General features: G+C 45.2%; 1 protein-coding gene across 5 annotated transcripts in view; it reads left to right on the forward strand.

Annotated features, from left to right (window-relative positions):
• Nucleotides 1-15674, forward strand: part of erbin (erbb2 interacting protein) — a 280745-nt gene that overhangs the window by 262068 nt on the left and 3003 nt on the right. For all 5 annotated transcript variants that reach the window (XM_070879386.1, XM_070879413.1, XM_070879395.1 and 2 more), the window contains 3 exons: nt 5148-5372; nt 11257-11349; nt 11630-11704. In XM_070879386.1, coding sequence (XP_070735487.1) covers nt 5148-5372; nt 11257-11349; nt 11630-11704 — 393 coding nt within the window. The remainder of the gene's footprint in view (nt 1-5147; nt 5373-11256; nt 11350-11629; nt 11705-15674) is intronic.

Below are 15674 nucleotides of genomic sequence, written 5' to 3' on the forward strand. Positions count from 1 at the left end.
CTATGAAGGCCAACATACCATTTGCCTTCTTTACCGCCTGCTTGCGCACTTTCAGTGACTGATGAACCATGACACCCAGGTCTCGTTGCACCTCCCCTTTTCCTAGTCTGCCGCCATTCAGATAATATTCTGTCTTCGTGTTTTTGCCCCCAAAATGGATAACCTCACATTTATCCACAATATACTGCATCTGCCATGCATTTGCCCACTCGCCTAACCTGTCCAAGTCACCCTGCAGCCTCTTAGCGTCCTCCTCACAGCTCACACTGCCACCCAGTTTAGTGTCATCTGCAAACTTATTACAGCACAAGAAAACTGCCTTGGATTGATAACATTTACTTTTCCAGGATATGTACGTAGTCTGGCGTAACAAAAGTACTTAGAATGCATATGTGTGTGGTGCCTTCAGATAGTGCAGCATTTGAGTGAAGTAATTGGAGACATTCTGGGCCCAAGTTTCGAGCCGCGCCAAGAACGGCGCAGTCCCGACCTGGACGCCCGTTTTTCGCGCCACAAAGTGCGCCTAAAAAAACCCTCCAGATTCTCCACCTCCCTGCAGGTCCTCTGGCCCTCGGCGCAGCGCAGCAGGAGCTGTAGGGGGCGGAGCCAGGTCCCTGCGCTGAATACAGTGCCGGGCGCTCTGCACATGCGTGCTACAGTGGGCGCGCATGTTCAGTAGCTCCAGGCGCCCGAAACTGTGTGGGAGGGGCCCGAAGCACGCAGCCCCTAGCCCTGGCCGAATGGCCTCACTGGGGCTGCGTGAATAAGGCTCCTCCCACGGACAGCTCCTGCTTCCTGCCGACCCGACTCGACTCCCGCTTCCCGCCTCCGGACCGGACCCGACACCGGCTCCCGCTTCTCCCCCACCACCCCCCCCCCCCCTGCCCCCGGACTGGATCCGACCTGACCTCCCTCCCCCCAACCTGACCTCCCTCCGACCTGACCTCCCTCTCCCTCCCTCCCCCCGACCCGAACCGAATCGACCTCCCTCCCACCACCCCCCCGACCCGACCCAACCCAACGCCACCTACCTGTAAATCTGGTGCTGGGGACGGGCCCTGCCCGTTCAGCCTCCCTCCCCCTTCTCCTTTCCTTCCCCCCTCTTTCCTCCCCCCCCTCCCAATCTCCTCCCCCCCCCTCCAATCTCCTTCCCCCTTCCCCCCTCCCCCCAATCTCCTTCCCCCCCTCCCCCCAATCTCCTTCCCCCCCCTCCCCCCCAATCTCCTTCCCCCCCTCCCCCCAATCTCCTTCCCCCCCTCCCCCCAATCTCCTTCCCCCCCTCCCCCCAATCTCCTTCCCCCCTCCCCCCAATCTCCTTCCCCCCTCCCCCCAATCTCCTTCCCCCCTCCCCCCAATCTCCTTCCCCCCTCCCCCCAATCTCCTTCCCCCCTCCCCCCAATCTCCTTCCCCCTCCCCCTAATCTCCTTCCCCCTCCCCCCAATCTCCTTCCCCCTCCCCCCAATCTCCTTCCCCCTCCCCCCCAATCTCCGTCCTCCTCCCCCCCCCCCCAATCTCCGTCCTCCTCCCCCCCCCCCAATCTCCGTCCTCTCTCCCCCCCCTCTCTCCCCCCCTCTCTCCCCCCGCTCTCTCCCCCCCCTCTCTCCCCCGGCTCCCCCCCCTCTCTCCCCCTGCTTCCCCCCTCCCTGCTTCCCCCCCCCTCTCTCCCTCTGCTCCCCTCCTCCCCCTCCCCTCGCTGTCAGAAATACAGACACTGACAGACAGAGAGTGAGACACACACACAGACACTGAGAGAGATAGAGACACTGACAGACACACTGGGGGGGGGGGGGGCATCCCAGCACACTGTTGGAGGGCTCCCGGTGCTGCAGTCGGTAAGTAGAAAATGTTTTATTGATTTTAAAAAATATATATATTTATTTTTTTTGATTGATTTATTGATGTATTTATCATTTATTATTGATGATGGCTCTTTATTTGTAAAACTGAAGTGTTTAATGTTTGTAAACTTTTCTTTAAACCCCCCCCCCCCCCACCATTCCCTACGCCTGATTTGTAACCTACGCCTGATTTTCTAAAGTGTAGACGAGGTTTTTTCGAGCGTACAAAAATCTTCACTTACTCCATTCAAAGTTAGTTTGAAGTAAGTTTTCACTGACAAAACTTTGAAAACAGGCGTAAGTGGCCGGACACGCCCCCTTTTGGGAAAAAAAAATTCTGTTCCAAAGTGAAACTGTTCTAACTGACTAGAACTGGGGCAAACTAAATGACGAGAATTCCGATTTCTAAGATACTAAAAATCAGGAGCAAATCATGTGGAAACTTGGGGCCTCTGTCTCTTCAAATATCTGCTAATCTGTTCCAGCCAACTAAATCAAGTTATGTCCCTTTTGATTGCATTATTGATCTATTTATTTCCCATTTTGTTTATACTCTTTGAGTTTCATTCCTTATGGGTTTGTATTATCTATTAACCTGTTTATTTTCCCTTTTGTGCCAAAAGGGTTTGCTTTCTCATTGTAATCTTTCTCTAGTGACATTTCAGTTTATAATGTGTATTTTATATATTGAGAAAAAGGTCCTTTTTAATTGTTGCAAAAGTGGGTCACCTAAGTTCGACTGATTTTCCTGTGAGCACCGTTAATACAGCTGAAATCTTGAAACTGCTGCACAGATCATTGGTAAGATTAGAGTCTGCACCACTTGAAATGGGTGTTTTAACAGCATAATTTAGCAGATTTCCAGAGGCAGCAATTTAAAAATTATTCCATTACCTGGATATGAAAACATTTGGGGGGAGAAATTCCCCAGCGCCCCGATTGGGGGGCGGTAGCCGGCTCAGGCAGGATTTTCTGCACTCGGTGAGGATGTCTTGCCCCGGCCGCGAAATTGCGGTTGCAGCCCCTCGCAGGAAATGGAGCACAATCTCACGGCAGCGCTATGTGGCTGCTCCGCGCAGCATTGACGTGGTTCAATGCTGCTCTTCCGCTAAAGGAGGGGGCCGCTGCACACTCTGCCAGGTCTCTTGATGGCCTCCACTGCGCTACCAGGACGGCGTGTTGCCAAGGCCACAGACCGGCACCCAAAAAGAAGTGTTGGGCTGCACGATGGTGGCCCGGAACACGCTAGAGGTGTAAAGAAGGGGCCGACCGGTGAGTTGGCCAAACAGTTAAGATGGCGGTGCGGGACATTCCCAACATCCCCTTTAACTTCCGCCCTGCGAGTGGAGTTTGGCCCAATTCGCGACCCGTGAGGCTGGTGCCGACACCACTACGGGGAGGAAAAGGGTCGGTGCTAAGGTGTTGCTGCACACGGCGATGACATCATCGGCGGTTATGCAGCAGCACCTCTGCTAACTCCCGAGCAATCTCGCGGGAGCTGATGGCGCTTCTCCACCCCCGGGCGAAAATGATTTAGCGCCCCCTGCTGGCACTGACGGGCGTCACAAAACAGAGCAGTTTCAACCTCTTGCTCTTTTGGCATCTAGAGCTCCTTGTGTGAAGCCTCGGAAATATTAATGTAGAAATATTTTAAATGATTTATTCAAAGCCTTTCTAGATGTGTGCCAGCTATATGCTTTTGTATTTCATAAAATGTTATAACTTGCTATATTTTCTGCTCCTGAAGATATTCCTTAAATAATTTTCAGGACTTTGCACCACTTTACTACAGCTATATAAGGTATTGGTGAGGCCACCCCTGGAATACTGAGTGCAGTTTTGGTTTCCATATTTACAAAAGGATATACTTGCTTTGGAGGCAGTTCAGAGAAGGTTCACTAGGTTGATTCTGGGGATGAAGGGGTTGACTTATGAGGAAAGGTTGAGTAGGTTGGGCCTCTACTCATCGGAATTCAGAAGAATGAGAGGTGATCTTATCAAACATGAGATTATGAGGGGGCTTGACAAGGTAGATGCAGAGAGGATGTTTCCACTGATGGAGACTAGAACTAGAGGGCACGATCATAGAATAAGGAGCCACCCATTTAAAACAGAGATGAGGAGAAATTTGTTCTGAGGGTTGTAAATCTGTGGAATTCGCTGTCTGAGAGCTATGGAAGCCGTGACATTGAATAAATTTAAGACAGAAATACACAGTTTCTTAAACGATGATAAGGAGTTATGGGTTCGGGTGGGGAAGTGGAGCCGAGTCCATGATCAGATCAACCTTGATCTTATTGAAGGCGGAGCAGGCTCGAGGGGCCGTATGGCCTTCTCCTGTTCCTATTTCTTATGTTCTTATACATATCTGCTGTAAAAAAATAAACACCTAGCTCTCTTCCCCCGCCAACTCATGTCCAGGAGCACCCTGACTGACACCTCAGCTATAAACATCTGACTCCGTACAGACCAGGAACTGAACCTGCAACCTTCTGGTCTGTGCGACTGAATCACATGTCCTATTTACCAAGTGTGTTTTGGAGAGTTTAATGTTTAAAGTTTAAATGATTTGCTTCTACTTATTGTGGTGAAAGATGACTTTGGAAATAAGTTTCATGTTCTATTTGATACCTACTATTTAATAGACCGCTGTGCCAGCTGTAATGTAATTACATTTTCATGTCCTGATTTCTTGGTTTTGTGTATTTGCAAAAGAGATTATGAAATTGTTTACAGAAAACTGCATTCAGAGTATTGAGTTAATCTTGGAGGGACAAATTAGTTCAGTGCACTGGAACACAAACGTAGTACCATTGAATGGTTGGATCGGAGTTTATATTCACAATCCCCCAAGCCATGTCACTGTCGGGAGAGCTGAGCCGAGGCATTTTTTTCACAAGTAGAAGATAAACATATTACCAGGTTTCTCATATATTTCTAGTGACTTGTTCTATATTCCTGTGCTTTTAGCTAGCTATTTCAGTAGAAAATAATACATTGGTTGATATTTCATCTAGTCTTGCATAAATGTGTTTGCTCTAAGACTGCCACCTAGTGCAATAAATACAAAGTTAAAGATTTCAGCAGGAGATTGGATCTGTTCATGAGTTAAGAAATCTGGATTCAGGATAGAAAAAGATGAAAATTGGGTCCTTAAACAGACCCAAGATGATGGAGCAAGGTAGATGGGCTGAGTGGTGTATTCTCCAAACTCACAAGCGTGATCACATAGATCATTCATAAAACTTTAAAAAAAAATGTAAGTTTGAAGTACAATATTGAACTTTTCATTGTTACTTTGGTACCCAGGTGCCTTTGACAAATGGCCAGATGTATCAATCTTCAAGAATTCCAATAAACTGCAACCAACCGCAGCACACCATGTCCCAAGCAACTGTTGGGAGACATCCTTCTCGGGAGCAACTGATTGATTATTTAATGCTAAAGGTATCGCACCAATCTCCATACTCTCCAACACAAGGTGTATCAACAAACCATCTGATGAGACAAGGCCATGATATTATACAGCAAGAGGTAAGAACTAATTGTTGGAATTTTCTCCCAATTGTTCCCTCCTTACCTTTCTCTTAAAGTAACAATTGATACTAGGGCATTGTTGCATGGACCATGAAAATCTTAATTTACCTTGCCTTCGTAGTTCCTAAATTGTGTAACATTGAGTATTGGTATCCATCACAGCTGAGCCTAATTCACCTTGCATGAACATTCAAGAGGATTCACCGAATGACAGTAACTGGAATCCTGAACCTTTTCCTTTCTTGGTCCTTCGTCTAGGAACATTGACTCAAATTACAGCATTACCACTGTCCCCTAAGCTGACATCAGCTAACAGCACAGACTGGTGATTGAACGTTGGACCTTCACAGTCTGTATCACTCTATCAGCCACTCAGTCATCTTGAATGCTGGTTTGAGCACTTGAATGAAGTGTAAATCTAGAAGCTCTTGAGATTCTTCAAAGTGTCATTATAAATTTCAAGTTTCAGAAGAATTCAAGCAACCCCTTAATCACCTTTAACATTACAGGTTCAGATATTGGCTTTACATCAGCTGCAGTTGCTTGGTGTCACGAATGGAAAAAACACATGACTTTGTACAGTTCACCTCTAAAAGACTTGGGGCTAGACTTTCTACTTCACATCGGCCATCTATGGCACAAAATGGACCTCTTTCTCCCATTTTGAGCAAAAAGTGGAAACTAGGCCCAAAATATCGCTGGAAAAACAGGTGCCTAAGTTTCCACTTTGATCACCGAGATGATCGCCCACACAAGGCCCATCCCAAGTTTCGGCACCTAGCATGTACTTCACTGGGCCGATGCAAGGCCCAAAAGAGTGCTGAGAAATAGTTGCTTTTTCTGGGCCTAAGAGAAGGAAATGGGGCCATTATAAACTTCGGAGGAAGGGTGGAGAATAAGTTGTGAGTTATTTAGAGTTAAATTGAAGATAATTGTACTCAGAATATTGGGACAGGGAATATAAATAGGTATTAAGTTATTTTTGGTAAATAGTTTTTATATATTGAAATTATTGTGTAAATAGCTTTTACATAGTGAAGTTATTTACTGATATTAGGGCCTATCAATCTGACTGGAGAGTGCAGAGTACAGTGATTAGAGAGTATAGAGTCGAGAGATTATTAAAATTAGTGAAAGTAATTATCGATAGTGATGGGGCCCATGTTTTCCCTGCCTTTTAATTGCAACTGCTCACAAACTGGTTAATTAAAGGATCAATCGATGAGGTGGCAGAGAAATGTGTAGACGGAGACGAGGACAGAGGAGGAGACTGTACAGCCAACGAATGTACTTGGAAAAGCAATCTTAACTGAACTTGTCTGAAAATACTTGTCTTAGGAGGCTGCGATTCCTCAAGGAGGTCATCGATGAGATATGTCAACTCGTCAAGGATGATCTGCAGCCTTCCAGCACCATCAGAACCGCACTTCTGTTGAGGTGAAGCTTACTGCTGCCCTAGCCTTCTACGCATCGGAATCTTTTCGGGCTTCATCTGGCAACATCTGTCATATCTCTCAGCACGCTGCACACTGCTGCATTCGACAGGTGACTGAAGCCCTTTACGCTCGCAGGATGGACGTCATAAACTTCCCAATGAACAGGGAGGCACAGACCAAGAGGGCTTTGGGTTTCTCGAATAGCAGACTTCCCCAAGGTGCAGGGAGCAATAGACTGCACGCACATTGCCCTGAAAATACCCTTAAAGAAAGCAGAGGTGTTTCCTAACAGAAAGGGGTTCCACTCACTAAATGTGCAGCTTATTGTCGACTACAATCAAACAATTTTAACAGTGAATGCTACATTTCCTGGCAGCGTCCATGATATGCATATCTTACGTGAAAGTGCTATCCCTGACCTGTTTGTCAATCAGCCAGAAGGTCACGGTTGGATGCTGGGGGATAAAGGATATGGCCTTGCCAGTTGGCTGATGACTGCTCTGCGTAATCCTGACACTGAAGCACAGAAACAGTATAATGAAAGTCGCATAGCGACTCACAACATCGTTGAAAAGACAATTGGAGTCCTAAAGCAGCACTTCAGATGCCTGGATCATTATGGAGGCAGCCTGCAGTACCACCCTGATTCAGGTAGCAGAGTTTATTGTGGTATGTTGCATGCTGCATAACCTAGCTATAAAGAGAGGACAAATAATGCTAGATCATGCTGCAGGTCCACCTCCAGAAGGAGATGAGACAGAAGAGGCAGCCGGCGAGGATGAAGAGGAGGAACAGGCGGGAGAGGACGCGGGCGAGGACATAAGGGAGCTTAATCAGCCTGGCGATCTAGCACCAGTACCACCACCCCCCTCCCGAAGACCAGTAGCCAGTGGCAGTTACACGGCCGCTAAGCTTTTGCGTCAGCAGCTCATTAATGAACACTTTGCATGAACTATTAATTGTGGATATACAAATATTCAATTACAGTTGGGGTTAATCAAAAGTTTCATTTGCGTGGGGTTTCCTTGTTGTCTTTCCTGCACTGGCCTATCATCTGAATTAGTTTAAGTACAGTTTAAAGTACTGGTATAATAACTGAATAAACAAACAAATATGCATGAAAAACTGTACGTTTGAAAACTAATGTAACTAAGAGAGAAGGCACAAAAGTTGTTGAATAAAATTTATTTTTTAATTAACAAAGAATTTTTTTTATTACCTAATGAACAACACCCTATCACCAACCCCCTGCCCACCACACTAACCCACCCTTCCCTCAAATCCCCAAAACATTAGAAGAAGAAATTGAACATTTAAGTAATAATAATGTGACCATTTAAGTAACAACCCATGGAACTATTGAAACGCCCCCCCCCCCCCCCCCCCCCCCTCTACCTGCAGCCACGTTTCCCTCCAGATCCTGTCCCACCCCATGTTCGCACCCCACCCGCCCGTTTTGGTCCACACAGACCGACACGAACGCGTTGTGCAGTGTGTGACGGCAAGACTTCCTGCCGTGGTGGAGGTGACGGAGCAGAAGCCTCAGGCTCTACTTCCGAGTCAGGAGGACCTGTGTCCTCCGTACTCGCTTGCGGTCTCGCTGCGAGTGGACACGGCACCTTGGGGTGCAGCGCCGTGTCCAGCCAGCAACGCATGCTGTAGGGCATTTGTTGCGGCTGTCTGCTCCCTAATTGCCTCCAACGACTCCCGAGCAGTCTGTGACTGCTCAGAAGACCAGCTGGAGAAGCTCGTGCAGAACTCGCTCCAGGTTGTGGAGAACTGGCTCCAATTTGATGAGAAACCCGCGAACCCCTGGATAAGGTCGCGACCGTCTCCCTGCACAGGGATAGTAAGCTCTCCGTCTGGTCCTCCGTGGTAGACAATTGCATAGCCCGCTGACCGGACCTCCGTGGGGTCAGCGTGTGCAATCTCACGTGCCTTGGCGTAGCCACCTGCACACCGCTTGGTCCTGGTGCCTCAACCATCTCCAAAGAGATGGCCGCAGGTTGATTCTCGCCCACCCCCCCCAACCAAAAAAAATCTCCTCCTTTCTCCACCTCTACCACAGCAGTAGCAGGAGTCTGCAGTGGCTCCTCCTCTGGCTCTTCCTCCTGCGAAGTTCCAGAAGGGTCAGTGGACATGACTCCACTGACACTAGTTGACCTTTTAAAGACGCACAAAATTTATAAACGACGTTTAACAATTCAAATCAATATATCTCAATTTTTCAAGAACTCAAAACATTACAATGCTTTCCATTACCCCATATACACAAGCGATCACCAGGCCTAACATAACCTCATTCGAAGATCAATAGTACATCTCAATTATATATCAAATTACATTATAATTGCATAACATTACATACGTAAATAAGATGTTTGTAGAATTTACTATTGATTCTCACATTGCACACTGCACAGTTCTCATGACTCAAGGGTGGGTTCTGCCACACCACGGGTTGTGACCGAGTGGCTTTCTGGCCCCACCAAGGCCACCGCAAGCGCCTCGTAAGCACTTAGAGACTGCAGCATGGCACAGCCCCCGCCCATCCTGCGTTGCTCGCAGTGATTGATAGATATCTTCTGTAAATGATAAGATAACATTGCACTGCATAAGCAAATGGATTTGGCAATAAACATTTAAGACTGACAGATTTATGCGTTCAATTACAAATTTGCATTACATTGCATAGGAATAAAAGATTTCATACTGTAACATTCAAATTTATGTTGGGGTGCATAAATTTATTCATCATTTAGTTATGTTTAAAAAAATTACAAAATAACATTGCAGATTCTAGTTACAATTTCCATACATCATTAAATAATACATGTGGATGATTTCAAATCTAAATTTCAACTTACTCTGGCAGCCGCCAGTAGGCTGTTCCATCTTTTGCGGCACTGATCCAGTGTCCGCGCTTCATTCGATGCCGACGTGACCACATTGGCAATCTCTGCCCAAATCCTCCGATATGCACGGGGTGGAGGTTTCCCATGCCCACCCCGTGTCAGATCCTCCCACCTCGTGCTGACTATATTCACGAGGGCCTCATTGGCCTCCTCGTTGAAGGGCTTGGCCCTTCGCCTTTCCATTGATTCCTCCATTTTCAAAATGAGTAATATTATTATATAAATTCAAAATAAAATCTAGTAACTGCTTTTTCCTTTCTCTCTTCTCCCCTCTCTCTCTCCCAGACCCTCTGAGCATGTGTGACGACCCCTGACCTCTCAAAACGCAGCAAAGAAAATCAACCTTAAAAAAGAAATCAAGCTACACATGCTCAGAATAGCGTTGCTAGAGAAGCTTTTTTTTTTCATTCATTTCTGTTTTCTTTGGGCGATCGTGAGATCGCCGAAAAATCAGATCGCCCATTTGACGTCGCCGGGGTAAGGCCGAGTGAAAAATCGCCCCAAAAAAATGGGCCTTGTGCTGGCGATCAGCACGGGCGATACATTCCACATCGCTGGAACAAGGCCCATTTTTGGGGCTTTAGCCACCTACTGGAAAGTCTAGCCCATTGACCCTGAATTTCTCTGACTTTCTGCTACTGTAACTTTACCGTACATACAACATAAACCCTATTTTATACATCTCTAGTATTATAGCAGTGCAACAGCAGGAAATTCAGGACATGTTTCTCAATAGCATCTCAAAGTGTTGCAAATAATTTACTTTTTGGAGTGCAGTAAATGTTATATGGAAAATCTGGCAACTATTTTGTGAGCAACAGGAGCCCACAAATAACAATGAGATGAATGACCAGTTCAACTATGCTTGATGTTTGTAATTTGATGCAGAAATGTTGGCCAGCACAGCAGGAAATCTCCTTATTCCTCTTTGAGTAGTCACATGGTATTTTTAACACCCACCTGGACTATCAGTGATCAGAACCTTGATTAGATGTCTCAGCTGAAGGACAGAATTCTTCAACGGTGCAGCACTCCACACTCTCTGTCAGTCTAGCTCACATGTTCAAGTCCTACTGCGGGCTTGAACCCAAAGCTTGCTGACTCGAGGGTGAGACTGCTAACAGCTAGGCCAAGCTGACAATTTAACATAAACCATACATAAAGTATAATTTGCTTTGAAATATTTATTAAAAATTAAGGAATTTCCATGTGCATGAAAAGTTCTGTCCAGTGGGAACTGAACTGAAATTGCCAAAATGTACCACAATTAGGATCATTATCTCTGAGAATTGTAGACTTTCACATTCTCAGCATGTCGGTGAGACTTGTACCCAGATCCTAGAGGTACAAATGATGAAAAAAGATTTTCATACTTTTTCTTTTTCCTTTTCTTTTCCTCCCCCTTCCCTTCTCTCCCCATCACCCCCCCCCCCCCCACCCCGCACCCCCTCCAGTTTAAATTATATAATTAAACAACAGCAAAATATCTCCGTTTAATTAAAAGTTGTTTCCTTTATTCTTTCTTTCCAGATGCATGTTCGAATAGATAAGAATCCTGAGCTGGGTTTCAGTATATCTGGAGGTATTGGAGGTCGAGGGAACCCATTCAGACCTGATGATACTGTGAGTATTTAAATATATCTTATTACTTCAACTAGACATTAGCCATTTTAGAAGAAAATAAACCTTGATCCATGTTAATTTTTTGTAGTTTAAGTAATTATAGTAAATTTGCAAAAATCATTGAACCTTGTTTAATTACAATTGCTCTTAGTATCTTCAAAATGCTATACAGTATTAGTGTTGTAAGTTTATCATAAGCTCTATTTATTAGTGTGTGTTTCTGTGTAAGTATTAAAGCTTATAGGAATACATGTTTGATACCTGTTTGTTCATTATTTAGGGTATATTTGTAACTCGAGTTCAACCAGAAGGACCAGCTTCAAAACTGTTGCAGCCTGGAGATAAAATAGTTCAGGTAATTTCTATTCCATTTCCTCAGTTGTCTCCCCCACACTGCGAGAAAGAAAAAAAAATTGCGCTCTCGCACACTCCCCTTCTTTCGTTCTCTCGCGTACTCAATCTCTCCACACGTGTTATTTGCTTATCCATTAATATTTCTTGCTGTAATAATTCATCTCTAAATGTTAAACTTAATCATTTCCTCTCTGCCAATAATAGATTACTTTTTGTTTAAAATATTGTACAGTGGTAACTTTGTCCACTGTTATAAGCTTAACATCAGCATTGTTAAATTTCTACTTTTGTGGGAGAAACTTTGATCCTGAATTAGTATTAAAATAGCACCAATTTAGTTTAATCAATGCTGAGTGAAGTACATTGTTCACAAAGTTTTTTTTTAAATGGCGTCTGCAATTCCAATAACCGAGTTTTGCTTTCTTGTCGCTATGTGACTTCTCTGTGATTACAATGATGTAGATCCATCAGCAGATTTCTCCTGCGTCCCCTTATTCTGATTTATTTGTAAACCAGATTAACCAAGTAAACGGTGTTAATCCTGTATATATAGAACCAACTTTGAGAATCATGGCAACATTGCTCTTCCAAAATAAAATGTTTTAGTTTCTTCTAATTGACATTAAACTAAGTTATTATTGACCTCTTCCAAGGTACTTGCTCGGGTCTAATTTCACAGAGCCAGTCACCCACTCAAGTGGCCATTTTTGCCTGAACCTTATTGGGCTATTTCACCACTGGAGGAGCATCAGCCGAGCCCAATCACGTCCTCACCTGACAACCACACACATAGCAACAGGTGTCTCTGAACAGAGACAGGAGGGGGCACCATGCCCAGTTTCCTCTTTCCTTAACCTAGAGATGCTGAAGCCAAATCCCTACTGCCCTGACTGAGATGAATTCACCCAATATAGGGTTGAACTTTGGACCTCATTGGTCTTGATTGCAAAGGAACTCTCTAGATAAACTTACTAAGCTTCCAGGGGGCCAGTGTTATCAGCTACCTTTCTAGGTGAAATGGCTGAATTGTTTCAAACCACTTTCTGATCATCAAATAGTACAGAGAGATTCAGTATGTCATGTAATAAATCAAAACTCTCTATCCAAAATATCTTCAATATCTGTGCCAAAACTTCACCAGTTACTTACTATCTTTGATCAAAGGACATCAGTTTACTCTTAAAGGAAAAATAAAATTATAACTTAAATATTTTAGAGTTTTTAGAAGTTGCTATGACAAATACTGTGAACTAGATGCATTATCATATATGATTGAAGTAAATTCATCACTGGAAATTGAACTTTCTTCCATTCAGTAACACACAGGCTCATTACGTCTTTTGAGCCAGGTTTCTCTCAAAAGCTAGCATATCTGGTTCATGACTGGTCTCATAATTCATTGTCAGATCTGGTTCAGCCATATTTAACATTCCTGTGCCTCCCTCTCTTCCACTATTCCAGGATCATCAGCAAGGGCAAGGAAACCCAAAGTTCCCTTGCTGAGCAAAGGATGAACTGATTTATCAAAACCATTCCCCCTGTTCCCTTTTTCCTCGTCTCCAATATCAGGTGCAAAGAATTCATGGAATTCTTTATTTCTAAGATTGAGACCATCTATGTAGCTGCCACTGCTGTCCCTTCCACTTCCATCTCCCTTAGCCACATGGTCCCGACCACCTTGCATGCAATCCCCCATCTCTCTCATGTTCCCCCTACCTTCACCCTCTCCAAGCTCATCACTTCCATAAGACCACCCTCTGCTTCTTTGATTTCCTCTTCCCCATGCTTTCTGGCAATAATAAATCCCTTTCCCTGGGCACTATCCCTCACCATCAGCACCCTACACAAATAATTCCACACACAACCCATCCGTTCTGTCCAACTAACAATCCATTTTTAACTTGCATTTTTTTCTCAAAGGTCCTCAATTGTGACATCGCCTTCCATCTACATGCCAGTCTCAGAAAAGTTGAAATTTTTTCAGTCCTGCTTCTGTCCTGATCACAGCACTGATAATTCCCTGGCCAAAGTTGCAAATAACATCCTCTGCGACGAAAGCTGCAATATGTTATCTCTCCTGTCCTTTTTGACCTTTCCACTGCATTTGATGGAGTTGACGACACCATCCTCCTCCATCATCCTGCCTCCGTAGTGTTCCGTTCCATAGGATGACTCTTGCACGGTACCAATCCCACCTGTCCCAGCTCCAGCCACATCTTCCCCCTCATTCCCTCAGCAGTCACCTTTGGATCCCTCAGGAATATTTAGCCCAAATCTCTTTTTTCTGATGTATATCCTTTTGGTGACATCCTCCACATGCACCGTGCCGTTGATTCCGTCACCGTGCCGTTGATTCCGTCACCGTGCCGTTGATTCCGTCACCGTGCCGTTGATTCCGTCACCGTGCCGTTGATTCCGTCACCGTGCCGTTGATTCCGTCACCGTGCCGTTGATTCCGTCACCGTGCCGTTGATTCCGTCACCGTGCCGTTGATTCCGTCACCGTGCCGTTGATTCCGTCACCGTGCCGTTGATTCCGTCACCGTGCCGTTGATTCCGTCACCGTGCCGTTGATTCCGTCACCGTGCCGTTGATTCCGTCACCGTGACCTTTCCAACTGTGCAAAACCAATACACCTGCTCGTTTCTACCCTGACTACATTATCTGGCTCTGATCTCACTACCAAAGCCAATGATTTTTCCAATTTTCTCACTGGCTTTCCATCTTTCAAAAAGCTTAAGTTTATCTAAAACTCACCCACCCAGATTCTGTTCTACCCTAAACCTTGCTCACTCATCACCCCTGCCTTTGTTGACCAACATTGACTTCCTGCCTCCCAATGTGTCAAATCTGAAATCCTCATTTTCAAATCTTTCCAGTGCTTCAACCCACCGTAGTCTGGAACCTTCTCCAGCCTGAAATTCCCCCCCTCTTTCCCCCCCCCCCCCATCTCCACTGCATCATTTGGTCCTCCAACCCTGGGCTGCTGTGCATCCCCTACCCTCCATTGGTGGCAAAGCCTTCAATTGCTTCATAACTATTCTCTCAAACGCTCTTCCTAAATCCATCAGCCTCTCCATTTCTCAGATCATTGTTAAAAACATTTTTACAACCCACCTTTTTGACCAAGCTTTCTGTCACCTCTTATACACAGAATCATAGACATTTATAGCACGGAAGGAGGCCATTTCGGCCCATCGTGTCTGCGCCAGCCAACCAAGAGCTATCCATCCTAATCCCACTTTTCAGCTCTTGGTCTGTAGCCCTGTAGGTTACGGCACTTTAAGTGCATATCCAAGTATTTTTAAAATGTGGAGAGGCTTTTTGCCTCTACCCCCTTTTTCAGACAGTGATTTCAAGACCCTCACCACCCTCTGGGTGAAGAAATTTCCCCTCATATCTCCTCCCCCCAACTACTTTAAATCTATGCCCCCTGGTGGTTGATCCCTCTGCCAAGAGAAACAGGTCCTTCCTATCCACTCTATCTAGGTCCCTCATAATTTTATACACCTCAATCTCCCCTCAGCCTCCTGTTGTTCCAAAGAAAACTGACCCAGCATCTCCAATCTTTCCTCAGCCAAAATTCTCCGGTCCAGGCAACATTCTTGTAAATCTCCTCTAAACCCTTTCGAGTGCAGTCACATCTTTCCTGTAATGTGGTGAACAGGATTCTCCCACCATAGCTCAGTATCTTTCTTTTGCTTCCCCCCCCCCCCCCCCAGCCTGCCACACCAACCCCAAGTAAAACACTTTTAGGGCACTCGCTATGTTAAAGACACTGTTTAAACACAAGTTGTTTATGCCAGCACTGAAACTCATTCTTTCAAAATATCCACAAAGGATCAGACTGTTGCATTTTAATAACTAATCTTTAGAAAGGGGTATTGATACTTTAAATTTGGCATCATTTATTTTCGTTATACCATGGCTGGCAAATAAAATAGATTCTAATTTCAGTAGAATTGTGGAATC

This window comes from Pristiophorus japonicus, chromosome 1 (assembly GCF_044704955.1).
Source record: "Pristiophorus japonicus isolate sPriJap1 chromosome 1, sPriJap1.hap1, whole genome shotgun sequence".
NCBI lineage: Eukaryota > Metazoa > Chordata > Chondrichthyes > Pristiophoridae > Pristiophorus > Pristiophorus japonicus.